The following is a 26,856-nucleotide window of genomic DNA, read 5'->3' as shown; positions in this document are numbered from 1 at the left end:
TGTATGTAACCATGAAAGACAACTATTATGAAACTTACATCTGTGGAAACATTCATCTTAATTTATGTGGAGAAAACTTAAAAATCCTACGTACCATGTTGGTAACTGTGCCAAAATGTGTACTTGCATGTGGATAGGAACTAGATACAAATATACAGAAATTAAAACAGTTGTGTTAAATTAGTGGGTATGGATGTTGTTAGTGGTGGGGGTTTTTTTTCCCTCAAAAACTTTCATTCTTTTAAGTTGTTTTTAGAATACCTCAGTGCCTGGGGGCATTATATCTTACTGTGTCTCTGATTGACACGAGAAACTCCTGAAAAGTATACATACCACTCTCAGTCCATAAAGTATAATTTCTTTTTTTGATATTTATACCTGATTTTTCTCCACACCCCCAACAGATCCTCCCAATTATTCCATTTGGGAGACCATTCATCTGGACCATCTAGAGTAACACATCTTGAGGAATTATAGTTTTGCTAATCAAACATGAACCACTTTAGAGATAATCTGATCCAGTGCCACCTGAGTTAAGTGTGAGATGTGGTCGGGAATTTCAGCTAGAGCAGTTTTCTCTTTGCTTTGTATATTAGTCTTCTTCCAGTGCAATGGTTCTGCTATTAAAACAAATTTGAAAACCACTGATTTCACCTTCCTTATTATCTACCGAGAACTAGTGTCTCATGCTTGTGTATATTCAGTAACTGGAATACTCAGTAACACATTCCATCTTTGTATCACTTTGTTAGAAATTTGTCCCCCTATACCTCTTTCATTCAGTGATCCTACTCTGGGATTATAGAAAACCAACCCAATTCTTACACGCAAAAGTCCTTCAAATTTTAATGATGGCTAGCATCCCCTCCATACTAATGAGGATTTTAGATCCTAATCCTGAATATGTTCTAAAGTATCAGGATGTTAGGTTTTCTATACAATTATTTGTCATCTGCACATTTCATAAACATCAATTTTTTGCCTCTATCCAAGCAACTAATAGAATATATTAAACAGGACAAGACAGAGTCTACTAGTTTTTTGTTTTGTTTTGTTTTGTTTGCCTTTACCGAAGTTACTGATAAAATAAGTTAAATGGGACTATGCAACGCTTACTAGGGATTATTCTTCTGATGGTCTCTGAATAACTGGTCTCTTAACTACAGACCAACCTTACAATACTCATTTATATAATAATGTTATGAAAACTAAGTAAAATGCTTTGCTGTTGTCAAGAAAACTTTCAGATTTTTTCCATCAGAAAAGAAACTGTCAAAGATGGAAATGAAATCTTTTTTTTTTTTAAGACTTAGGGAAATTTCTAGTGCTTAAATATTTGTAAACTGAATTTCTGTAATCCATTTTAGAATGTATTTGTTGGACTATAGATTCTGGGTTTAAAGACATTTAAAATGTATAGATTTCCCTCACCTTCCTTGGGCTGCATTTTGTTTATTAGGATTTTTGTTATATCCTTTCCAGGTTGAAAACCCTTCTAACAGAAAAGGGAATCATGATAAGAGTTGGACAAGGTCTGTCTTCTCTGTCTTTTTACCTGGTCAGGGGGCTTAATGTTTTTTGATCTTGCTTTGAAACCCTTTGCTGTTACCTCATTTAAACCAAATCTGGCCTGTTCTGACAAGTGCACATTTTTATTTTCTATTCTTCCTGGGATGTGTGCCCTACTTTTTAAATTATGAGACCATCAAAGAAAACCCTTTTAGTTGGTTTCTTTGGTTCTTCTCCTTTAACTTTGCATTGAGAGTATGTGCAATTGTTTGGTTGGTCAGAATTTTGATTTTCATGATTTTCTATTTCTTGTCAGTTATTAACCCCTTTTGTAGACTATAACCACAAAATCATACCTATTTGTTCCCTGAACTTTTTGAAATGCATTTTGCTAAAGTCATGTTTCAGCTTAGCCAGGGCTAGTGATCCCTTTTTCTTACTATTACAGTTATTTTTCCCCCAGAATTTCTGTCACCCTGTCACCTTCTACATCACCAGACAATTTTTTCTAGCTGGGCAGAATTAAACCCAGAATAATATCTCCCATTGTTTGTTTCCACTGATTTTGAAAAATCAAATGTTAAATTAAGTCAGTGTATCAAATACTTACTTTCCTAAAATGATGGTTACCATCCCTTCATCCTCCCCCCCTCCCCGCCAAGTATGATTGCCCTTTGACTCTGTGGCACTTGTATAGTGTGCTCTGGGAAAGCTGCACCCATACCCTGTCTAGCTGCAGAACCCACAGTGTTGCCCTCAGGTGTTCATCTTCCGAACTCTTTCCTGTCTATTTTCTCTTTGTCTTAACCTAAATGTATGTGGAATTTCATAAACATATATAACTTAAAAAAAAAACCCAAGGATTTCTCTCTATTAAAAATACAATATATAATTATTTTAGAAAATAAGACTCTCCATATTCTCACTTCCAAAGAAAATGAAAGATAACACTATTTAATATATTTTAGTCTAGTTATCAGTGGACAGAGATAACTCTGTCCTGTTTTTTTAATGGGCTTATGCTATTTGGGGGAAGGGGCGTACATGACTTTAGTATTCAACCAGTATTCTAAGCCTGTACCATAATTTCTTTAACTAATTCCTTATTCTTGGACATTTGGGTTGTGTCCCAGTTTTTAGAAGCATTCCTGAGTCAAAAGATATAAGGAAGTTTTAAGTTTTTTATGCATATTGTCAAATTGCCTTCCAGAAAGTTTGTCCCAGTCTACATTGGTAATGCACATATTTTTTCATTTCTCTATTACTTCAACACTAGCCAGCCCAGAGTGGAGTGCGGGAGGTGTAGAGTGCATGTGCACATGTGTATTTTTATGCATTACCAACTTAGTAGATGAAAAAGGTGGGTGTAGGTACAGTGCTCTACCCATTTCCTCCTATTGGCTCTGTGTTTGAAATACAGACTTCCATCCATATGTGCCAGTTTGACAAATTCATTGACACCAATGAGACTATATCTACCCTCTGTTAGAATTTCAAGTTCACTTAGTGAGTTTGCATATAGGTACCTAAAGTCAAACCATCTTTGTCATTATTTTCACCAGAGCAGTGCTAAGTATCACTTCTAGAAATTGCTTCTTTTTATGTAAAACATGTTCTTTCCTATTAAGTCAAACATTTTACCTGGGTTTTTCCTCCTTCCTCCAAAAGTAATGTAATAAAACCTTCTTGATGAAGTTGGTGAGTGTCCTATAAGACATTCTTCTGGGTATTCTTCAGGTGTTCCTCAGTTCCTTACCCGAAGTTACCTGTTTATATTCATATGCCTTTTCTTATTCTTTGTTCCTAAACTAAGTCTTTTAACTTAAAAGATGAAAATATATCCTGTGTCCGCGTGGCCTTCAGTTTTTTTACCCTGAACAACCAAGCCTCAGGTCGACATGTGCTCTGCCCCTGAACTCACAGCAGCTGAGGCCTCTACTGCCGGCAGATCAAGTATGAACAGTGCTGTTGATAAGCCCTCCAGGTTTGCTGCTGGACTGATTGGCTCACTGGCACCTGAATTTCAGTTCTGTTTTTTAAATGACTGAAGCCACCATGGAGTCTTGTGCCACACCTTTTCCTTGGAATAATATGACATGAGAGGTGATGGTGCTTTGCTGAGGAGTGTTTCCCCTCCCTCTCCCTCATTATGACACACACAAAATTGTCAAAAGCATAGTAGACAGTATAAAGAGAAAAGTGAAAATTGAATCCTTTTCCTTAATACTGATACTACTTTGATTTCATTAGTGTGGATTATGATTTCGGTTTAAATATAACTTTGGGGTATGCCTTTAATTCTCTGTGAGTAATGGTTCATGTGTTGTTGGTTCATGTGTCAGTTAATAACATGAATGTCTGAGACGTAGTTTTTTTTTTTTTTTTTTTTTTTTGTGGTACGCGGTCCTCTCACTGTTGCGGCCTCTCCCGTTGCAGAGCACAGGCTCCGGTCGCACAGGCTCAGCAGCCATGGCTCACGGGCCCAGCCGCTCCACGGCATGTGGGATCTTCCCGGCCCGGGGCACGAACCCGTGTCCCCTGCATCGGCAGGCGGACTCTCAACCACTGCGCCACCAGGGAAGCCCCTGAGACGTAGTTTTATAGTAGAGGCATTTCCACTTGGAACAGCTTGAATAGCAACGTCCTGAGTTAGCTACACAGTACAAACAACGTGGCCCAGGCCTCCAAAACTTTATCTTTTAGAGGAGTTGACCTGTCATGAGACATTTCTAACTTGTTATAAAAACAGGATAGCTGGCGAATAGAAATACATAATATAGGCTTGGGAGAGCATAATAAAGGAAATAAGGAAATGAAAGTATACTTAAAGTTCCCAAGTATACTTGTAAAGTACATGTAAAGCACAAAAAGGATTTGATATATCTGAAATACGCTCTTCTACTAATATGCCAATAATGATTTTACAGCTTTTGAGAATCGGAAAACGTGTTTAGGGTAAATAAGGAAATACATTTTTATTTTTATTTAATTTCAATTACATTTAAATAACCATATGTAGCTAGCAGTCATCCTATTAGAGAGTGCAGATAAAACATTTCCATTATTGCTGTTGAGCCAGACAATGGACACTTGTATCAATTAGAAGGTTTTAACTTTTATAGACCCATAGTTCTGGAATACTGAGCAGAGTCTTAGGAACCCCAGCTCCTTTGTTTATTCTCTGTCCTTTCCTCCTGACCTGTTCCCTTGTTTTGTGCTTTTCTATTTAAACCTTTTGGTGACAGTTTATAAATGTGGGACCTTCCATTCACTCTCCTTCCCCTACCCATTTACACATTGATCAGACACATTTGGAGGGAGAATGGACAGGACTTGCTGATGCATTGGCGGGGGTGGGGGAGTGAAGAATCGAGGTAAGAACTTTTGGTTTACCACCTGAGCAACTAGATGATGCAGTTTCCTCGGAATTGAGACAGCTGCCCATCAAATCCATGACTCGATTATGTAGCAACTCTTACAGATCTTTGAGAATCTGAGAATAAAACTGTGAATCCTCTCCTGAAAAATATATGTATCAGATATGGAATTTTGTACGTAAAAATTTACTCTAGGACAAAAATCACAGCCTGGTGGACTCTGTTGGGAACCTAATACCTTAGAGCTTCACCCTTAGTTTCACTGTGGGATTGCCCAACTTGTCATTTTTACATCTGAAGTCACACAGAGTAAAATTGGTCTCAGTACAGTACATGCACAAATTCCCTTTGCCATATCCAATACAAAAGTCATAGAACCATAGACTCTTCTCAGCATTAGGGAGAAAACAATTGAACATCTGATGCAATCTTTCTTGCTTGTACAGTTTATTAGGAGCATACCTAATTTTGTAGAGGTACTTGGTTCATGGGCTTGTGAACACAAGCCCTAACTGGCATTTAAGTTATTTGGCCTATATGTATGCCTTAGTTATCTATTGCTGTGTATCAAGATACGCCAAAATTTAGCAGCTTAAGAGTAAACATTTCGGGCTTCTCTGGTGGCACAGTGGTTAAGAATCCGCCTGCCAATGCAGGGGACACGGGTTCAAGCCCTGGGCTGGGAAGATCCCACATGCCGCGGAGCAACTAAGCCCGTGCACCACAACTACTGAGCCTGTGCTCTAGAACCCACGAGCCACAGCTACTGAAGCCCGAGCGCCTAGAGCCCGTGCTCCACAACAAGAAAAGCCACTGCAGGGCTTCCCTGGTGGCACAGTGGTTGAGAGTCTGCCTGCGGGTGCAGGGGACACGGGTTCATGCCCCGGTCTGGGAGAATCCCACATGCCGCAGAGCGGCTGGGCCCGTGAGCCATGGCTGCTGAGCCTGCACGTCCAGAGCCTATGCTCCACAACGAGAGAGGCCACAACAGTGAGAAGCCCGCATACCGCAAAAGAAAAGAAAAGAAAAGAAAAGCCACTGCAATGAGAAGCCTGCGCACCGCAACGAAGAGTAGCCCCTGCTCGCCACAACTAGAGAAAGCCCGCGTGCAGCTACGAAGACCCAAAGCAGCCAAAAGTAAAAAAATAAATAAATAAAATTTTAAAAACGAATAAAAGACATTAAAAAAACAAAAAGGAATAAACATTTATTATCTCACACAGTTTTCATGGGTCAGAAATTCAGAAGCAGCCTAACTGTATAATTCTGGGTCAGGATTTCTCATGAGGTTGTAGCCAAAATGTCAGCCAGGGCTTCAGACATCTGAAGGCTGGTTGCCTGGGGCTGGAAGCTGTACTTCCAGGATGGCTCATTCGTGTGGTTAGTGAATCTGTGCTGGCTATATGCAGAAGGCCCAGTCCCTCACCACGTGGACCTCTCCGTAGTGCTACTTGAGTGTCTCACATTGTGGCAGCTGGCTTCCCCTAGGCCAAGCAATCCAAGGAGGAGAAGGTGGAAGCCACAGTGTCTTTTATGTCCTAACTTTGTAAGTCACACACCATTATTTCTGCAATATCCTGTTGGTTACACAGGTCAGCCCTATTTACTGGGGGAGGGGACTGCATGAGGGCATGGACATCAAGAGGTGCATGACTCATTGAAGTCATCTTCGAGGGTGGCTACGACAATGTAAAAGAATGGTCTTATACCTTTCTCCCCCAAAACTGATTATTCTCTCCTTTCTCCCTCAAGTCCATCCTTCGTTTGGTTTGTTGGTTGGTTGGTTTATTGTGCAGCAGTATCAGAAGGGTGGTAATGAGCATTGGTTTCTAGGAATGTTGGAAGTCAGTGAAATATCAGCTCTATAATTGTTTCCAAAACACGTGTATCTCTGTATACCCCATACAGACTGTTTGAAAATTAGATAATAAAATAGCCATCCTCTTAATTCTTCATATTATAAATTCACCTGTTTTAATGTAGTAACTCTTTAGTTAATAGAAATAGGCTTCTGGAAATCACACTGGATTATGTAGGGGTTAGGCCTGAATGAAAGTCCTCTCTTCTCCCTTTGCTAGGAAATCTTTTCTGCTTGTCTCCTACAGGCATAAAGGTAATCATATTCTTCCTCTGTTCCCTCTGTGCTCAGCTCTCCACTTGTTAGCTCTGTGACCTTGGACACATTATCTCATTGCTTTGTGCATCCATTTTTTCCCATTTGCAAAATGGGTGCAATAATTGTACCTGTTTCTTGCTTTGTAGGCTAAATGACATGCTTGCAACATACTTAGTATGATGTCTAGCACGTTGGTAAGCACCCAGATGTCAACAACTGCTACCACTGATACTTACTGTGGTGGTGATGGTGGTTATTGCAGTCACACTAAACTATACATCTGTGTATTTCTAGATGTCTCTTTTACCTTTCCATTTATTGGACAATTAGTAAGCACTTCTTAGGCCTTATTACATAGATGGGTGGTATTATCACCATTTTACAGATGGGGAAATTGAGGGTAGAGAGGTTAAATAACTTGTTCCAAAATCACACAGTTATTAAGTTGTACAACGTTGTGAAATTGGATTAGATTTAAGGAAGATATATCACTGTGAACTTCAGAAGAGCATCTCAAGACTGAAAACAAGAGACTATATAGTCAATCTTTGACTCTTCATAGTTGGATCCTTTATAATCAAAAGATCTTAGTTTAAATCATAATGCCAGGTTGCATCACTTTTACCAGTACATATGTAAAGGGAAGGGAATGAAGGAGAGGCAAAATAAGCTTTGCTGCTTTTAAAGAGTTACTGTTTAGACATAGAGAACAGACTTGTGGTTACCAATGGGGAGGGGTGTTGGGGGGGATGGACTGGGGGTTTAGGATTAGCAGATGCAAATTATTATATATGGAGTGGATAAACAACAAGGTCCTACTGTATAGCACAGGGAAGTGTATTCAATATCCTGTCTGATAAACTGTAACGGAAAAGAATATTAAAAAAAAGAATGTCAAAAAAAAAGTTACTGTTTTAAATGCTTGAGAAGAAAAGTTACAGAAATTGCAGTAAACATCTAAGTCTAGTGACAGTTTATCAGAATTTTAAATTAATGAACATTTTTATTATAGAAGGTCCATATTAATTCAGATTCAACTCTGTAAAATAAATTTACAGACTTGACAGTGAGATCAAAATAAGCATGTACCAAGAAGAACTTTAAAAACATAGTTTTGCTCATTTAGTAAACCTGGCAGTCTGTTGGAGCTACTACTGAGTTTATGGAGAGTCACGTTTGTTTTGCTTTTCTCCTCCCTGTGCTTTGTCTCCATCTGAAAAGCAGAGAACTCTCCTTTCTCAGGGAAGACATGTATAATTTGATTTTAAGTAGAGTTCATTGCACAGGGCATAGGGTTTTTGTTTCTTTGTTTGTGATGAATGAGTCCAGTGCTGTGACTTTATATTATCCTGTGATATCAAGGATAATTGTAATCAAAACAAATAGCTGTTAAAATTTTACTCATCAGGTGATTTGGAAATAATTCAAAGAAAAATAAGAGATCATTAAATTACAAACCTGAGGAATATGAATGTTTTTAAAATTTTATTATTCAGAACATGATTTTGTTTCTGGTTATATGCCCACTTAAAAGGCTTATGCTTTTTATTTTGATCATACAAGCAGCCTTTGAATTTATCCAAGGAAGGGAAGACTAGTTTTGGGAATGTCTGAAGCTCATAGGTAATAGCCGCTGAAAGGACAATAGCAGATTAGTAGCTAAATAAGATACTGCCAAAGAGTAAATTAATGTAATGGGCTAGCTGGCAATGTAGAGAAGCCTTGGTGAATGTTGGCCAATAGCTAACGGCTGCTATAGCCAGAGCTGCTGACACTGCTGGTATGTGTGCTGATCTCTTAAGTTCTGAGGAAGACCAGAATGTGACAGTTTTACCTGTCATCTTCACATGTTGAAAATGAGAGAGAAGTGCTGTTTGATGATAATCATGCAGGTTCTGAGTGTCATCCAAAACATGAGAAATGCTGCAGTAAGCATGGGTTTGTGAGGAGCGTTCTAATTCTGAAATACCTCTGTGCCTTCCAGGCTTTCTCAGGAGTGTTGTTTTTAATGTAGCCTGTGCCTAAATTATGAAAATGAACATTTTTCCTGAGAAAGCCTTATAGGAACCTGTTGCCTGGATAAGAATTGATGTTAGGTTATTGATGCACAGAATTTGGATGATCATTGGGAATAAAACTCCTGCTAAGTAGGGCACATCCAAGAAAAACCCAGAGTTATGAATGAAGTATTAGTACAATTACTGACTGATTATTGGGAAAGGCTGTTTACCTGCCTTTGGAGAGTAGGTTATATGCTATATATCATATAACCCTCTCTTGCCACCTGTCCATGTGCCATGCAGATAAGTTAACATGATGCCATGCCATGGGCAATATGAAACTAACGCGTGGATCCTGATGTCATAATGTCTGTGCTTATTTTCATGAAAATAGTGCTATAGCTGTTTTGAAGGAAATAAAATAAATTAAACACAACCATTCTTATTAAGAGATATAAACATTTTTTCCCCAAAGGCTGAGTTAAATGTATATAAGGGTAGATTGTTTTGAGGAGCAATTGGGAATTTAGGAAGGAAGTATAGTTTTTAAAGAGTGGCTATCAAAATGATAAACTGAATAGCTAATCCTTAAGAGTTCCTTAAGCTACAGTTGCTATGTATCCTTGGGGTCTTTTGTTTCTTTCTCAATTAAAAAATTCAAAGTAGAAAGATGCAAAGACCAAATGTTGCGTTCAACCATAACATTTACTCTACTCAACATAGGATACAGGAAAGCTACAGTCTCGAGAGAGAGACAAAACTTCTGAGTCTGTTTTTTGGTGTCCCTAGCCTTGATAGCCAAGGGCGGTGGACTTCTAGGGCAATGGCTCTTGGAAGTTGCCCATCTCAGTCAAGCCACCTCCCTTCTTGCTCAGGGCTTAGTGTGAAGTTTTTGAGAGAAAATTTGCCTAGCAGTATATTCCCAGTCACGTGTGTGATGACAGGGATGCAACTTGACAAGCCACTGAAACAGTAGTATCTTGCCTACCCGAGATGGAGAGCCAGTCTGGACACAGTTAAATGTCTGTTTAAATGTTAATGGAGGCTGTGAAATAATAACGGACCTTAAAAAGTGGGGGTGGGGGGGGCAGGGGTTCAAGTTAGTTGTAAAGTTATATGTATTTTTAAAGGATTAGGCAAAGTAAGCTCAAGTGCTAAGACATTTGACTATAAGATGCTTTATTGAATAAGGGAATTGGTACTACAATGGCTGAAATTTCTTTTTTGCTGGTTGTGTCTTCCATTTGTTTGAATTACAAAGAGGGACTGTACCTAGAAAGCAAGCAGCTGAGTTTGATTTATGCTTGGTGCTTCTCCCATCACCACTGACCCATATTACTTTCATTGCCTCCACTCATTCACCCACTTAAGCAGATGGCATATTGTAACACCGTTCAGAATTTTTAGCAAGTTTTCGCAGCTGTACACTGTTCATTTATTTTCAAGTGAGCTAGACTCCAACTGAGTATTCATGCTCTGCTAATCCCAGCTGTGGCAAGAGCTTTGACAGAAATGGTCTCTGGCTCCCTGAGTCTGTAACTTACTCAAAGATACCATCTTCTCTGTACCAAGACCTGGCCAAGGCACATACTTAACTCTAAGCAGAAGGAAATTCAGATTTCATAGTATTGGCCATATTCAAAACAACGTTCCAGATATAGCTCTCAGCCTGCAGTTGAGGCCACGTACTTTTCTCTCTGGGGTGTTACAGCATTGTTCACGCTCTCTCTTGGGGCTTTTAATTTGCAGATGCTAATGCTGGAGACCGTGGACAGACCAATAACGCCGCTTCCGCATCAGCTTCCAACTCCACCTGAACAGTCCCGAGCAGCCAGCTGCACAGGAAAAACCACCAGTTACTTGAGTGTCACTCAGCAACACTGGTCACATTTGGAAAGAAAATTAAAAAGAGAAAAAAAAAACCTGTTCATTTTAGTGTTCAATTTTTTTATTATTATTGTTGTTCTTATTTAACCTTGTAAAATATCTATAAATACAAACCAATTTCATTGTATTCTCACTTTGAGGGAGACCCAGGGGTTGGGAGGGGTCGTGGGGAGGGGAAAGCGGAGCACTAGAACACACAGTCTCTCTCCCACGACAATCTTTTTTTTATCAAAAGTCTGCTGTTGTACACTTTAAAAACAGGACTCCTGCCTCATGCCCCTTCCACAAAAGAAGAAAACTTTGTTCTGTGCGGAAGTTTTTTTGAACTTTGTTTTCTTTTAAAGTCAAGTGTAAGACTTGGGTATAGTGCACAGCTTGAAATTGGTTGGGAGCTTAGCAGGTGTAACTCAATGGGGACTTAAATGTCACTTGTAAAATTAATCCATATCCTCGGGTACTTGAAGACATGCCTTTGGCGTGTTGATGGCAGGTGTGGCAGACAAAAAAGGAAATGTGTGTCATTTGTAACCCTGGAGGTCAATAAAGTTTGAATCTATAAGGGGAAAATTCTTAATTGATTTGTTAAGGTTTTATTTTGCTCTTAATCAGTGCTAGTGGTGAAGAAACTTACATAGGAAGCTGTCAAAGGAGGAGCATGTGTGCTCTGTGTGTGGATCTTTGTTTGCCTGACCAAAGGTTCTCTATAAATCTTAGTACAGTTTTAATCTAGTGACCTAGGAGGAGACTAAAAAGGGTGCTGAGCTGGCCCCTCTGACTGCAGAGGTCAAAAGCTGATGAACCTGGAGGAAGGGGACAGGCCAGGGGGCAGGTCTCACCACTGTGGATGAATTTGTCCAGATTTTTTCTAAAGTTGCTTCCCTTGGAAAGATACACTTGAGAGGACATCATAGTTAAATAATGTGAACTGTAACAGTCTACTGGTTTATTTTTCATATTTTTTAATTGCAAAATGAGCTTGCAGAAAGTGCCACATTCTGCACATAGTTCTGATTTTAAATCCAAATCTAGAATCTGTATTTAATTTCAGCCTTTTTAACCTCATGCTTTTTAAATTTTATTTATTGATGCATGGATGGTAGGAATATTAAAAACTACACATCAAAATGATATAAACAGTCACTTGTACCTGCTGACTTTATAGGAAAGCTGATTATATAAATGTGTGTATATATGTTATATACATAGATTCAATACTGCCTTTTGTTTTGGGTTTTTTGTTTGTTTGTTTGTTTTTGTCCACAGTATCAAAATTGACTGGTTGAAGCATGAGAAGAATGTTTCCCCCCAAACCCAGTTAAGAATTTTTGTTTCTGTTTTTCTTTGTATAATCAGTGAACAGTGTAAGAATCAGTCTCTGTTTTTGAAGAAAAAGCAATATTCCTTGGAAAGCAAGGAGAATTGAAGGATTATGTGGGCAGTGAGGAAATAGATTTTCACAACTAGTTTGGTTTATATGTTTAAGGTTGACATCTATGCGGGCCTTATATACTCTAAAATGAACCTTAGTCACCTTGGTGCTTATGGGCCATTACTTGACCTAATGAATCTTTAAGGCACAATCAGTTGTACTTTACATTTAAAGATCACTTGAGTGATGGCCGCCTTTCCCACCTGCCTTCCTTCCTTCCCCAGACACCTTCCAAGGTTAGCTGATAAGATTGTGTGTAACCTCCCTTCACCCTCCTTGTTGCCACCTTAGGACATGTTAGGGGTCTCGCCCTCCAGGTGATCTGGAAGTGGAGTGTCTTGGCAGCCCTCATGCAGGTCCCGGCACCCTGTCCTGCTTCTTAACAAAGTGTGTGTGTGACTCTCCAAGAGAGTCGTACTGCCTGCTGACATGACCCAGTACCCAGAGAGAGAACGGTGAGCCATCTTAGTTTTCACTCACTGTCTAGCTAAGCTCTTAAGCCACAGAAGCGTTTCTCAAACCTCTGGTTATATCAGAGTTCATGAGAAAGGAAACACACTCAGTCAAACTAAATCAAGTTGAATTTTACTTTGCATAATGAGCTTCCGAGAGCAAATTAAGATTTGAAAGAAGTCTGAATCAAAGTATTTGGCAGCATAATTCCTAAAGGGAATGGCTTTGATAGACCATTTTCAGAAAAGATTTATAAAGAAGCTGGACAGCAGGTCTGTGACACAGGAATGGACCTACTTTCAGACCAAACTGCCCAGCCAAACATTTGGACACAGACACTACTCTGGACTTGGTATACTTGCTAGAGTCCATAAAAATCTGTGCTTGTTTTAGGAAACACTTTCCCCCACAAATGGGGTAAGAGAAGAAGAGAGAAAAGTCAAAGGCTTTTCTCTTATTTTATTGTGTGTGTGTGTGTGTGTGTGAGGGCTGAGGTGCATGATTTTTCTTTCTCAAGGATCATGGCGGGATCACAGAACTCTTTTATACAAGTGAGATCCAGGTCTCTGAATATCTTTTTGTAAATAATAATAATAATAATAATAATAAAAAGCTCCTCACCAAATTCAAGCTTGTACATTATATTTTCTTTCAATGTTTTTAAGTTTTATTGTTTTGTATGTAAATATGTGGACCCAGGAACTGTTATTAATGAGCAAAAAGTTACTGTTCAGGGCAGTGATTCTGTTTAATAATCAGACAAATTGTAGACGAGCTTTTTAAAGCCATATAGTTTTAACTCTGTACAGTAGGTACCGGCCTGTATTATTGTAACAATAACTCTAGCAATGTATAGTGTATCTATATAGTTTGGAGTGCCTTCGCTTCCATGTGTTTGTTTTTTTGTTTTTCATTTTGGAAGTTTTAATTGGTTTCTCTATCCATGTCTCCCTGTCCCGCCCCTTTCCCTTTGAAATAATAGCTCACTCATAACACAGTACCTTTGCCCCTTCCACAGTTAATTTCAGTGATACCATGCTCAGGAGTGGAAAGAGGAAACCATGTTCATAATCTCATTTCATTTAAGCCCTGCCTTTGATTTGGTTCTGAACATCTGTTTCCTCCTCAGTTGCAGTGACCAGTTTCATTTCACTCGGTCCATCCAGGGACTTAGTGTAGTGCCAGGGAGCCCTAGAGCTGGAGGATATTGAATAGATTAGATTTTGCTTGTCTCTGTCCCCAAACCCTAACCATGGGTCTTACAAACAGCAGATTCCGGGAGACTTCCACCCTCTCTCTCTCTCTCCTCCTTGTCTACTTCCCTCCCAAATGAGAGAAAGAAATAGAGAGAGAATTAGATTTATAAATCAAAGTTTCTTAATGTATCAGTTTTGATACATGAGTGGTCTAAAATGCTGTGGTGCAATTCCTAGTGGCTGCTGCACGATTGCCACCCGCATGATGAGGACTGTTGTTTTCGCAAGGGAACTTTCCTCCCTCCTGCCACCTCTACCCCTGTTCAGTGAAATGTCATTTTAATTTCTCTTTGAAAAAAATCAGTTTAATTCTTACTGTGTGCACATCATGAAGGCCTTTTTCGAAAGAAAAAAAATCAAATTTGTTTTGCCTCCAAGTACTCCATATGTCTTGAGTAGAAGAAAAAAACTTTACCAAACCAAAGGTTGCTATTTTTGAAATATCACATGTTCATTCCAGCAAGGCAAAAGACTGCACCTTCTTTCCAGCAACATGCTGTGTCCTTTTTTTTCTTAAGTCCTCTTAATTTTTAGACACGTATTTTTGATTTGTGTTTTAACAAAGCCTGCCTAACCAGTCATCTTGTCTGCACCAATGCAAAGGTTTCTGAGAGGACTATTGTATTCTCTATCCCTGTGGATATAAAGACACTGGCATTTCATTTCTTTTTCCCTTTCCTTTTTAAGGGATTTAACTTTGGAATCTTCCAAAGGAAGTTTGGCCAGTGCCAGATTCCCAGAAGTTTGGGGATTTTTCTTTGTTTTAAACCAAAATTGTATCTGATTCTTCTTGTTCATGTTAGTGATCATCTAATCACAGAGTCGAACACTTTCTCCCCTATACAGGAAAATAAACTAAGCATGCTTTACAATAAAATCTGTCTTTTCTGATAGAAACCTGAGCCACTGAAAATAAGAGAAACAACTAGAAGCAGAGTAGAGTCCCAGACTAAGGTCTATGTTTGAGAGGCTTTGAAAGTAATCCCTGGGGTTTGGATTATTTTCACAAGGGTTATGACATTTTATTCAAGTTTGTTGCTCCGTTTTGCACCTCTGCAATAAAAGCAAAATGACAACCAGTACATAAGGGGTAAGCTTGACAAAGTAGACTTCCTTGTGTTAATTTTTAAGTTTTTTTTCTTACTATATCTGTCTACAGGCAGATACAGATAGATGTATGAAAATGTGCTTGCCTGTAAAATTTGCATTCATAAATGTGTTGCCGATGGATCACTTGGGCCTGTACACATACCAATTAGCGTGACCACTTCCATCTTAAAATCAAATCTAAAAAACAAAATTTATTATATATATATATATATATATATAAAGGACTGTGGGTTGTATACAAACTATTGCAAACACTTGTGCAAATCTGTCTTGATATAAAGGAAAAGCAAAATCTGTATAACATTATTACTACTTGAATGCCTCTGTGACTGATTTTTTTTTCATTTTAAATATAAACTTTTTTGTGAAAAGTATGCTCAATGTTTTTTTTCCCTTTCCCCATTCCCTTGTAAATACATTTCGTTCTATGTGACTTGGTTTGGAAATAGTTAACTGGTACTGTAATTTGCATTAAATAAAAAGTAGGTTAGCCTGGAAATGAAATTAAAATTCACAAGTGTGTGGTCTTTATTTCAGTACCCAACCTTCTTTTCTTCACCCTACCTATTCTGCCACTGCAATATGTGGTCACATCACCACTTCATTCCTCCAATTAGAGAAACATGAATCTTTGTTATAAAAATCAAGATGTGAACACTAGTTCTCCTTCTTTCAAATGATCTTATTCCATTGTATAGCCCCAACAGGTGCAGCTTCCATCTTGGAAACCTTTGGCTTTGATGTAGAGGAAGCTTTGCAGACACTGCTTTGAAAAGAAAGAATACATCCCTGGAAGGGATGAATTTTTAAAATGTGTATAAGCTGCTGTCTGATTACTGTGTTCATGGTTTGGTGTATTTTCTTTTAACTTTCATCCCATTAGTAATGGTCTTTGGGAGTATCTGTGAATTATATGAACACCACAAACAGTGGGGCTGTACCTCCCAGGTAACCAACACATGTTGTGTTTGAGTCTGCTCATTTCCAATACTGGATGATGTATGTAAACATGTTCTGTCTCTTAGCGCAAAAAGAAACATCATTTTTTTTTAGGGCTGGCTCACTCTGTCAGGCCTAATCTGAAGGCTAGATATAAAGTCATGTGACTGCTGCTTCAATAAAAAAATTTATATTGGATAAAGTCTGGTCCTCTTTATTTACTTATTATTGTGGTGGTGGGCTTAGCTAATATTTGTAAAATAGTTTAACATGTTTACCAGTTGCGGGGGTTTGGGGGGAAGGGTGGGGATCATCGCAAATATGCAAGATGTCACTTGTGGGATGGGTCTCCTAATGGCATTGAAGTGCATTTGTTTGGGATATACTACTACCTTATTTCCTGCCATATTTGAATTGGGATTGGGCAAGATATCTTTTTAACTTAAAAACTCCTGAAAGACTGCATCGTTAATTTCTAAGGTCTTCCAAAATGTTGTGACGAACCAGTCCTTCGGGATCATGTCTCAGGAGAGTAGTGATGCTGGAAGCCAGTTGAGAAGGTGCTCCAGAAGTGTAGTTAGGAAAGGGAGCACTCAGGTTGCAGCCCCCCTTCATGGAGAAGTCTGTGAAAGGAAGTGAACAAAAGTGATGGGGCGGTCACCCCTCTCTCAGGTGCAAAAATATTTCACCCACCCACTAGCACCTTCAAGTCTAGGAGAGCTGCAGTTAAGGGGAAAACTAAAACCGTTGTAGAAGATGGCATGATGAGTCCCACAAGTTGTCAGAAGCTGGGAAGGGATGGTCCATTAAATGTATGTTTCTCTTTACATCCTCTTTTCTCCAGAAAGGAGAGGACACCCTGGGCCTTCCCACAAGAGTTGTTGATGTCAAGGCTTTAACTGGATCCTTAAAGTCCGGGCCAGGTAGAGATTGGTGGCGGAGGGCTCTAACAGGGCAGCCGGAAGGTAAGCAGTAACTTATTTAGAAGGGCTTTTCTCCTGAGCTTTGGAGACTGACTCCATCCTCACCTGACTGAAGCAAGACCTAGGAAAAGAATGGGGGCCACAGGGATGCCTAGAAACTGACATTTAGTTCAACTGCTCAAGGGCTCAGGGAAGGGACTATAGGGAAATTAAAATGTTTGAGAGTAGGAAAGTTGAATCTGGCTCCTAGCCCTATAAACTGGAGATGCACAAAGCTGCTGAAAGGAAGTATCCAGTGTGAGCTCTTTGGTGCATCTAACATTGTATCTTAACTGCGCTTGGACTGCACTTAGTTTTTATAATATATGTAATTCATATGTACATATCAATTCAATGTTTGTGAAACTGCCCAGGTGTTTTTAAAATCTACTGGAAGATGAGAGTTTACCTCCCACCTTAATCTCACCTTGCTCTCACCTTACCATAGTCTACGTTTAACAACCATTTCAGGCTCTTGAGTGAATAGCACACTCAAAATTATTTCAATGGGAAAGAAAAGATGTATATATGAATACAGTTAAATGACATTTATATTTCCAAATGAGTATAATTAGACAATTACTGGGGGCAAAATCTGCATTCATTGTGTTTGGAAACAGGAGCTCCTTCCCCCTCAGTTTCTTTTCTAAAAATGAGTGCATTCTGTGTCCCCTTGATGCAGAAGAGGCTGGAGGGATGGCAGAGATTATGTTTGTTTGCTTTGATTTATAGTCTCAATGATTTATGTTCTCCAAGTTTGGCCTTCCTGTAAAATGGTAAAAGCTAAGACTGTATCTGTTTCTTAAAATTCAGTTAACTTGTAGCTTCATTTGCATCAAAATATTAACCATTTAAAATTAATTACTACATTTTAAATCATTTACTTTAAATTTTTATATAGGATAATTATGAGCAAACCAAGTTAAATAATGCATTTTTTTAATGAATATATTTTATTTATTTATTTTTGGCTCCGTTGGGTCTTCGTTGCTGCGCGCGGGCTTTCTCTAGTTGCGGCAAGCGGGGGCTACTCTTTGCTGCGATGCGCGGGCTTCTCATTGCGGTGGCTTCTCTTGTTGCGGAGCATGGTCTCTAGGTGCGCGGGCTTCAGTAGTTGCAGTACACGGGCTCAGTAATTGTGGCACACAGGCTTAGTCACTCTGCGGCATGTGGGATCTTCCTGGACCAGGGCTCGAACCTGTGTCCCCTGCATTGGCAGGCGGATTTTTAACCACTGTGCCACCAGGGAAGCTCAAATAATGCATTTTTATGTTCTCACGCCAACAGTCTTCAGATATGTAAAGGGCAATAATAAAATAATTAAAAATTTAGAAATATATACAAATATATAATATCTCTATTTCACCACCGCATTTCTTTTTTCCCCCAGAAAGGAAGGCCAAAAAGGGCTTAAATCTAGCCAAAAGTTAATTATTGAAGTCCTCTTGCCTTGATTTGACATTAACCACAGGATCATATTTGCTAAGCCTGGTTCTTAGGTGTGGGATGCCCTATATAAAGTTAGTTAAAATGTAATTTTCGAAAAATGCAGCAACATTTTTACTCAGAGTGGTTACAAACAAAGCAGACACTTTCATACTCTTCAGCTCTGAAAACAGGTGTGTAAACAGGAACACATTTATTAAGTGCCGTCAGTACAGCCTCGTCACAGAGCCTTCAGCATTCCAGCCTCAGGAGCCACCCAGCCCCAGGTCGGTTGTGAAGCAGACCTGCACCAAGTCACACACATGTATAACCCCTTCGAGGTGAGTATCCATGTCAGTCAGCATGTATTCCCCGCAGCAGGTTGCACATTGTTGGTGCTTAATGATGTGTTTTAATGGATGCAGAGACACAGAATGAGGTGCCCAGAAGGAGGGAAGAATAAACACAGAGACAGGTAATGACAAGCTTGTGACATTTGGTGCAGGCCTTCTGGCCTCTCTCTAAAAGACTCCCTCAGGTGCTAATGCACATGCTGGTGGACACAGGCCTGAAACCCACGGAGCAACTCAGGACAGGAGGCTGTGGGTTGGGAACGGCTGGCAAGTGGGAGACGGGTAGCAGACGTAGCAGTGAAAATACCCAAGAAGCTAATGAACTTGGGTGTGGGCATAGACCCTCAGATGCCCCAGCCCCAGGCACCGTATCCCCTATCCCCTCTCCCACCATGACACTAGATCCCCAGACCCGGGGCCTTTTCTAAGGGGAGGGTGCCCTCGCCTCTCGATAGGCCTGACCAAGGGGCCAGCATACTCTTCATGTAAGGCTCTAGGGGGCTTGGCTCTCCCCAGGCTGAGCTGGGGGCTGAGGAATGCTAGCCTGCCACCCTCACAGCTGTCTTTGTGAGTTCCCTGGAGAGGCAGGACCTGCCCGGCATTGTCAGTGTCTGTCTGTGTGGCCCCAGGAGTGGTGGCTCTGGCTCCCAGGGCTCTGGCTCTGACTGCCATGGGGCGGCCGCTCAGCCATTTGTGAAGCTGAACAACTTCTGCGTGAGTTGGGTAGCGAAGGGGTGAATGTCCTGGTTGCGCAGCAGCCGCTGGGTGTGCTGAACGTTGATGCTGCGGAGATCGGTGAGCATAGCCATGATCTTCAGGAACAGGAACCTGCCGGCCAGTCAGGGGAAGGGTTGGGGGTGTGGCCCGCCCTGCCCCCACCCACCAACACTGGGGCCCCTCTGAAATTGAACACATTTGAGGGTTTTCATCTCATCTCACAGGTCAGCCAAGAAAGAGACAAGGCTTGGCTGAATTCCTGAAGCTTCCCTTTCAGCCTGCAGATGAGGGGGCAGAACAGCCTGGGCCCTGCAGGCATGGACCCACCCTTCCCACTCGCACCTCCTCCTCTGGGCTTGAGTCCCTGTACACAGGGACGTCCGTGGGAAAACCAGGCATTGCAGGCACCACGTGAATAGGTCATTCCGGGGGGACATCACTGCCGTGGCTAATGGACGGGGGTCAAGATGGGGTGGAGTAGTTGTGGAGGCACGGGCCACAGGCAGCCGTCCCTCCCCGGATCTAGCCTGCGATCTGGTGTCTGAGACACACCTCGTGGCACAGTTTCCCCATGATGCCTCCTGGCTCCATACAGGGGAGGACCGAGCAAAGCAAGACACGGCCACCCCCAGCATCCCAGGAGGCCAAGCTCAAAAGCCAGCTGCAGCAGGCCAAGTAAGGACTTGAGGTTTTATGTTCGCACTAGCACACCCAGTGCTGGCCTTCCCCCGTCCAGCCCGGGACCATGGCACCAGGTCACAGGGCTGCTGAGGCCCAGTGAAGGGGTGGTAGCCTCTATCTGGTTAAGCCCTGAGCAGCCTTCCTCCTTCAGGTTGTGACCAGAACTAACTAAGGAGTCTCCTACCCCATTATCTGTTGTTTGTCCTGGGAGGTGGTTAGGTAGTTAGTGCTCAAGGGTGTGGGTTGTAGACTTGGCCCGCAAGGATCCATCTCCAGACCCCACCTGCCTGGGGTGGGACCTGGGTCGGTTGCCCGGAGCCCCCAGTCCTTTACAGGATATGATGGCACCCACTGCATGGGGCTGTTTTCAAGATGAAAGGTGATATGCATGTAAAACTGCTTGGCACCAGGGCTGGCTCTTCTCAATAAACAGTAGTTGTTCTAGGTCGACTGGGCAGGAGCCCTCAGTGGAGGTCACAAAGCAGGGTCCCAAAGCCCTGGTAATTAGAGGCTGCCCCAGGAGCAGCTGTGGTCTGCGCCCCCAGAGAGACCCAGAACAGTCGGGGGCCTGGAAGCAGGGCTCACACCCCCTCACGCCCTCTCTGCTTGCTGCTCGCCGGTGGCCGGGCCCGGGCCGGCTGCACTTGATGTAGGCCTTCAGGGTAATGGCAAACCGCTCCTGCAGCTGGTCCAGCAAGCGGCACTGCCCCACACCCGGGGGGTCTGGTGGGGAGGAGAAGGTGGTACGGTCCCCGCAAGACCATGGGGGCCGAGACAAGCTTGGTCCATCCCAGAGGGAACAAATTGCCAACCACCTTCCAGAGCCAGGAATTCCCAGGCAAGGAAGTGAGGGGGGCGCTAAGAGGGCTTTGCATCACCCCTCTGACCCTAGGAGAAAACAGCCAGAGTCCCCATGCTGGCTGAGCAGTGAGTGGAGGGCAAGGCCATCAGTTGGGACCTTCCCTGGGGAAGGAGCGGCTGCTGCCTCCCTCAGCTGAAGCCGACGGGGAGTGAGCAAGCCTGGGGAGGTGGGGGAGGGGCACAGGGAAGCCAGGTAGGACAGGTGGGGTTATCACCTGGAGAGAAAAGGGAGATGGCCTGCATCAGCACATACTCCTCCTTATGCAGCTGCAGCTTCTTCAGCATGTAGTGGAATTTCAATACGGGCTCCAGTAGAAGCTGCTGGAAGCCACCTGTAGGGTGGGTGCAGGCTGGAGGGGTAAACTTCTCAGGAAGCTGACCCAAGACCCAGACTTCCCTTACCAAGGTCTTTTTTCCCGGTGCCCAGTCTTATGCCCTGCAGTCCCAGGACCCATGGAACCTGGCATGGCTCCTCTCCTCCCTCCACGGCTGTTTCCCACCCTCTGCCGGGCAGACAGGCATCTCTCGGGCACCTGCGGGGTTTCCAAGCAGTAGGACAGCTGACCACACTCCCAGGTCCTGGTCTCTGCATTGAACACCGTGTTGAATCTCAGCTGGCACAGCTCAAAGGTGGCCGCCTTCAGCAGGGAGATCTGGTCCTTGATGAGCAGGTCCCTGACAGCAAAGGATAAGGAAGAGATGCCGCTTCCTAGGAACCTGCCGCAGGTCAGCACCCCCTCCCATAATCCAGAATCAGGTGGGGGGGTGGTGAAGAGGAGAGGGAGGATGGGCTCCTCCTCCCCCTGCGGATTATTGCAGTTGCCTTCAAACTGCCTCCAATCTCTCCCTGTCCCAATCCAGCAAGCAGATTCCTCCTCCCTGCCATCTTCCTCTGGTCTCCTGCTACCTTCAGGGACTCTCCGCTGCTGATGTAGCTTGGTGTCCAGGCCCTTACAGCCTAGCCCCATCACCTCCAGCTCCCTGCACAGCCACTGACCCCCCAGCCGATGCCTTGGCTCCCGGTCCCTGGCCTCCTGCTTTCTGCCTCGGTTTCCCCACTTGGAATGAGTACCCCTATGGCTTCACTTAAGTAGACTCAGCTAGTCCTTTGGGCCAAGCTGTCCTTGTGCCTCCTAGAGGTCTTTCCAGACTGCAGTCCTTTTGCAAGTGCCAGTCCTCCAGCATGAGTTCCATGCAGCGGGGCTATTTGCTTCCTGCCGTCTGTTTTGGATTTGCTGTTTCTTCTGTTTCTCTCCAGGCAGCCTGGATGCCCCGAGCTCCACCCGCAGCACTGAGCACAGGCCCAGCCACAGTGGATGCCTCTAGTATTCACGGTTAGACTGACACCCCTCCCCACCTGAGAGGGGCCCCCATCTCCCCACTGATGGAGGCATTCCAACTGAAAACCCAGGAGGGAGCTCTTCAGGAGGACGTTTGCCTGGCTTTGGTCTCCTCGGGAGTTCAGTCCCTTCTTTTAGATCCACAGCGTTGAGCCACAAATGCCGTGAACTTGATCTTTTCCTTCCGTGTGTCCCCGCCGCTGCCCTCACCCGCCCCTCGCCCCGCCCAGCTCCCAGCCCAGGACCGGGCGAGCAGGGGACCGGCTCTGGAGGCTGTACTCTGCTTCCAAAGCTGGCCCCTCTGATTAGCTGCGATCCTGCGCACATGCCTTAACCTTGGTTTTCTATCTGCGGAATGAAGGTGAGAGCAACTCCTGCCTCCTGGGGTGGTTGTACCCCACACTGGTTGTCACAAGAAGTGAGTGGCCTCCCACCCTGGTGGTAGGGTCTGGGGCATGAGATGTTGGTGGGGATCTGCCAGGTCTATGTGTGGAAGGGGGCCTTTCTCCCTGCTCCCTTAACCTCTGCCGCAGCCTGTGGCCACCGTCACCCCAGTAAATAAGTCCTACGTGTCACCCACAGGGCAAGCTGTGGGCTCCTGGAAGAGAACCTGCCCTCTGCCTGCGGATGAAATCAGGGCTCCTCATGTGTGATTCAGCTCCACCGGCCCAGGCCTGGCAAGGCCAGTGGCTGACCCCAGGGAAGACACGCCCAGTGCCATCTCCAGCCCTGACAGGCTCCATATCGTGTGGCTGTGGTTACCACCACACCAGAAGTGTCCAGGGTCTCTCATTCACCCCGGTTGCCCAGTGGCTGCTGCCTTCACACCTAGCTCTGGGGCGTCCCGGCCCCTTGTCCTCCTTCTCAGCCTTCTCTGGGCAGCAGACTGCCAGTGACCCCACGTCTGTTGCTGGCCCTTTCCTTCTGCTCCCTCTGGACTTCCTTCCTTTTCCTTCCAACTCTTCCTTTGCTCTTGAACTGTCAACTTGTGATTCCTGCCCCTTTGCGGGGAAACGGGGAGGGGATTACTTTCTGAACGTCCACCATGTATGTGATGAATGCTCTTCCAGATTGTTTCTTATTCCACACAACGGCCCTGCAAGGTAGGCATTATTAGCCCCTGTCTAGCAGATGAGGAGGCTGAGACACAGGTTAAAGGGCAGGCCGCAGTCACAAAGCTAATGAGCCATACAGACAGCGAGGGCTCCATTCCCCAGCAGGACCAGGTGGCCTGGGGGCAGAGGTAAAGGAGGGTCTTTTGGCACCAACGTCCCCCAAATTCAGAGAAATCTACCCCAGACCATTTGAACCTGTTGGCCATTTCCTGCTCCTTTCCACACCATCCACCCAGGCCCTGTGTCCTACCTGAAATAGGAGAATGACTTTGGCAAAGTTGATGATGCCTTTGAACATGTAGGTTGACATGTCAGCCATGTGGGGCAACAGGGAAGAGATCTCTTTCCCACTATTGTAGGCTGGGGGCTTGTAGTTCCAGATGCTGCCGTCTTCCCCCCGCAGCTGCAGGGAGACCTTCACTGAACATAGATCTTCCCTGATCTTGCTCCACTTGGCAGCTTCTTCATTTGACTGAGTCTGCAGAGACTCCGCATCTTGTGGGCACTGCTAAACACCTCTGGCAGCTGGGACATGAGCCAGAAGGGGGAGAGAAGAGAGGAGAGACAGCATATATTCTCCCAAACAGGTTCTGACACAGGCCCCAGGCAGGCACACACAGCCACCCTGAGTGGCTGCACAGTGGCAGGAGTGTACACCCCCACCTCCACACACAGCACTTGTTCCTTCTTTTTGGTCTTCTCCTATTAGGTGGATCTATTAATTCATGGTCCCTCACATCCCTGCCTGGTCAGGGGTGTGTCCCAAGCATCCCTGACCTTGCACTCAGAAACTCAGAGAAAAGGATCTGGGAGCTAAATATGGAAAGAAACAGACTTTGGAGGCCACTGGCTACCAGTTCTCTGAGCTGGACGGGTCACCGAGATACCTGTGAGCACAGGTGGAAGAGAGCACTGGGATCAGACACGGCTACCATTGCTGAGATCACTAGAGTTTCTTGGTTCAGTAAAACCAGTTCACAAATGTCATGCCCCCTGCAGGTCCTGCCCCTGTCCTCATAAAGCCCTGAATGCCAGCAGCCCTGGGGCAACTCAGCTGTCCATAACTCCATTTATGGCTCAGACTCAATTTCTACCTGCTGTGGAAGGAGAGAGCAGAGTTCCTGACCTGAGCATGAGTCAGAATCACCTGAGGGGTCTTGTCAAGGCACAGACTGCTGGGCCCCAACCTCAAAGTTTCTGATTCAGGAGATAGGGGATGATCTGAGATTTTGCCTTTCTTACAAGTTCCCAGATGCTGCTGCTGCTGCTGCTGCAAGTCCAGGGGCCACTCTTTGAGAACCGCTGGGAATGAGATTGGGGTTCTGAGGAGCTAGTGCAGGAGCTGAGCCGTCTCTAAAGCCTCATACCCGGAAACTCTTGAAATGCGTGAAGATGCCATCAGAGGTTTTCATCTGAGTGGTTATCAACTCCCTGATCATCATCTGCTGCTCTTCAGTCAGAGCCTTGGCTCCAGGGGGCTGAGTCCCAATCCGTTCTCTCTTCTTCCTCCTGATCAAGGCCCGCTTCTGCTCCACGGCCATGTCAGACATGATCACTGCAGGGACAGCCAGGAGCAGCCTCAGGCACCTGCAGGGGCTCGGGCAGCAGCAGCAGACGGGGACATGCTCGTGACAAGAAACCTGCCTTTTTCCAGACTCTCGAGGACTCTGGGCTCCTCTGGAGAAACACTTGGGGAAGGACGGGTGTGCTGCCTGTGACTGTGGGCTTCAAGACAACTTCGTGGAGCGATGGGAATTGCTCAGGCTTCTGGATCTTAAGGCACTGGCTTGAGTGACGGTTTTGCCACTTTCTAGTGGTGACCTTGACAGGCTCCCTAACCTCTCTTGCCTTCAGTTTCCTTCTTGGTAATCTGGAGTGACAGTGCTCACCTCACACTGCTGTTAGGATCAGACACTGCACAGAAAATGCCTATTACATCTCCTGGGACATAATAGTTGTTCAATAAATGCACCCGATGATTCTTTTCTGGTGGATCAGATACCAACAAGACTCCTCAGAGGCCCCCAAGATCTCTGGGTCTCCAAGACCCCAGAGAGCTGGGACTACTGCTTAGCAAGAAATATCGACTCCAGCCACTTCCTATGTAGCCGGTAGCCTTAGGTTCTTCCATGGATTTCTGGGGCCCACTTGTGTGTGCAGAGCAAAGCTGTGGGGATCCTGGCAGGGTGGGGACGGCAGGGACTGCTGGTCTGCAGGAAAGGCTCTCTGCCCAAATGCCCAAGGAACTTGGCCCCTGAAAGGCTGCCCAAGGTCTCGGGTCCCTCTGTGATTGATGGAGAGAAATACACTCTGGAAGCCTCCAGCCTTTTCCCCATGCGCTTTAATCTCAGAGTCCCTGGGAGCACAGTTATACCAAAGCTGGACAGGGGAAATGAGAACCCCCCTGTCACTGGCGGCACACAGTTCCTCGGAGGACGCCGGGTCTGGGCAGCTGGTGGAAGGCAGGGGGTCATAGCACACCACACGTCTCCAGCTTCCCGTCCCCAATTCACCACCCCCAAGTTGCCTTAAACAACTATGAAGGGAACAAAATGAATCACACAAGCGCAACAGAGGGGAGAGGCGGGCACCACCCTGGCCAGAGAGAACCTGGCCTCCCAGAGCAGAGAACGGAGACGCGCTCCACCCCTCCACCCCTCTAGGAGAGGCACCTGGCCTCAGGCCGACGCCGCCCGTCTGCGCACGCGCTCGCACGTATCCCGCGGCCCGAGCCTGCTCGGGCTCACGTGCGCACGCCCGCTTGCGCGGCCTGTGCTGGTTTTCCTGCAGCCGCTCTCCAGGAACTTGCGCCGGCGGCAGGCGGCAGGCCTGGCACTGCCGCCGGGTCTTCCGGGTGATCTCGTAGGTGCCCTTCTGGAACGGGCACCAGAGCCGGGCGTTGCGTTTCATGGCTGTGCTGTGAGAGGACAAAGAGCAAGAGGTAGGCCACGTGGGGCACCCTGGCTCTCCTCCCGACACGGACACTAGTCACACCCTCTGTGGGCCCTGCCTTTGCCTCTGAGTTGGGTCGGGGCCACAGGAGGGGTACAGGCGGACGCTCTTCAGGCTTCTGTCGGTGGGTGCTGGGCTTCCCCAGGGGCCCCGGAGCCGGCTGGAGGAGGGGAGCGGGGGAGGAGACTATCCTGCAACATTCATGCGGGAGGTGGGCACTGCTTCCAACAGGGCCTGCGCCAGAGCCGCTTTCTGGGATGCTTCAGTGCCAGGCCGAGCCTCGGTCTTTCCCGCACCTTGCCCTTTTCCCCCTCACTCCCAGGCACCCCCAGGTTTCTGTGGAGGCGGCCTCTTCCTGGATTTCTCCTTCTTGG

The 26,856-nt window shown here is 44.7% G+C and overlaps 2 protein-coding genes across 3 annotated transcripts in view; one reads left to right on the top strand and one right to left on the bottom strand.

Moving 5' to 3' along the window:
* The window catches only part of GSK3B (glycogen synthase kinase 3 beta), a 204,847-nt gene extending 189,200 nt beyond the window's left edge, over positions 1-15,647 (top strand). For both annotated transcript variants that reach the window (XM_081236037.1, XM_081236038.1), the window contains one exon: positions 10,752-15,647. In XM_081236037.1, the coding sequence (XP_081092163.1) occupies positions 10,752-10,819 (68 nt within the window). In that variant the 3' untranslated portion in view covers positions 10,820-15,647. The remainder of the gene's footprint in view (positions 1-10,751) is intronic.
* A 3,852-nt stretch (positions 15,648-19,499) lies between these two features.
* Positions 19,500-26,440, bottom strand: NR1I2 (nuclear receptor subfamily 1 group I member 2; the record flags this gene model as incomplete). Its single annotated transcript, XM_081235388.1, is given in 11 exon segments — positions 19,500-19,644; positions 20,832-20,937; positions 21,291-21,407; positions 21,609-21,617; positions 21,620-21,750; positions 23,781-23,791; positions 23,793-24,022; positions 24,025-24,055; positions 24,898-25,085; positions 26,286-26,346; positions 26,348-26,440. Coding segments are annotated over 11 exon segments (1,122 nt in total).
* Between the last annotated feature and the right edge of the window lie 416 nt (positions 26,441-26,856).

This window comes from Mesoplodon bidens, assembly GCF_964165515.1.
Source record: "Mesoplodon bidens genome assembly, chromosome: 5".
Taxonomy (NCBI): domain Eukaryota; kingdom Metazoa; phylum Chordata; class Mammalia; order Artiodactyla; family Ziphiidae; genus Mesoplodon; species Mesoplodon bidens.
This window is presented reverse-complemented; position numbering and strand designations above follow the sequence as displayed.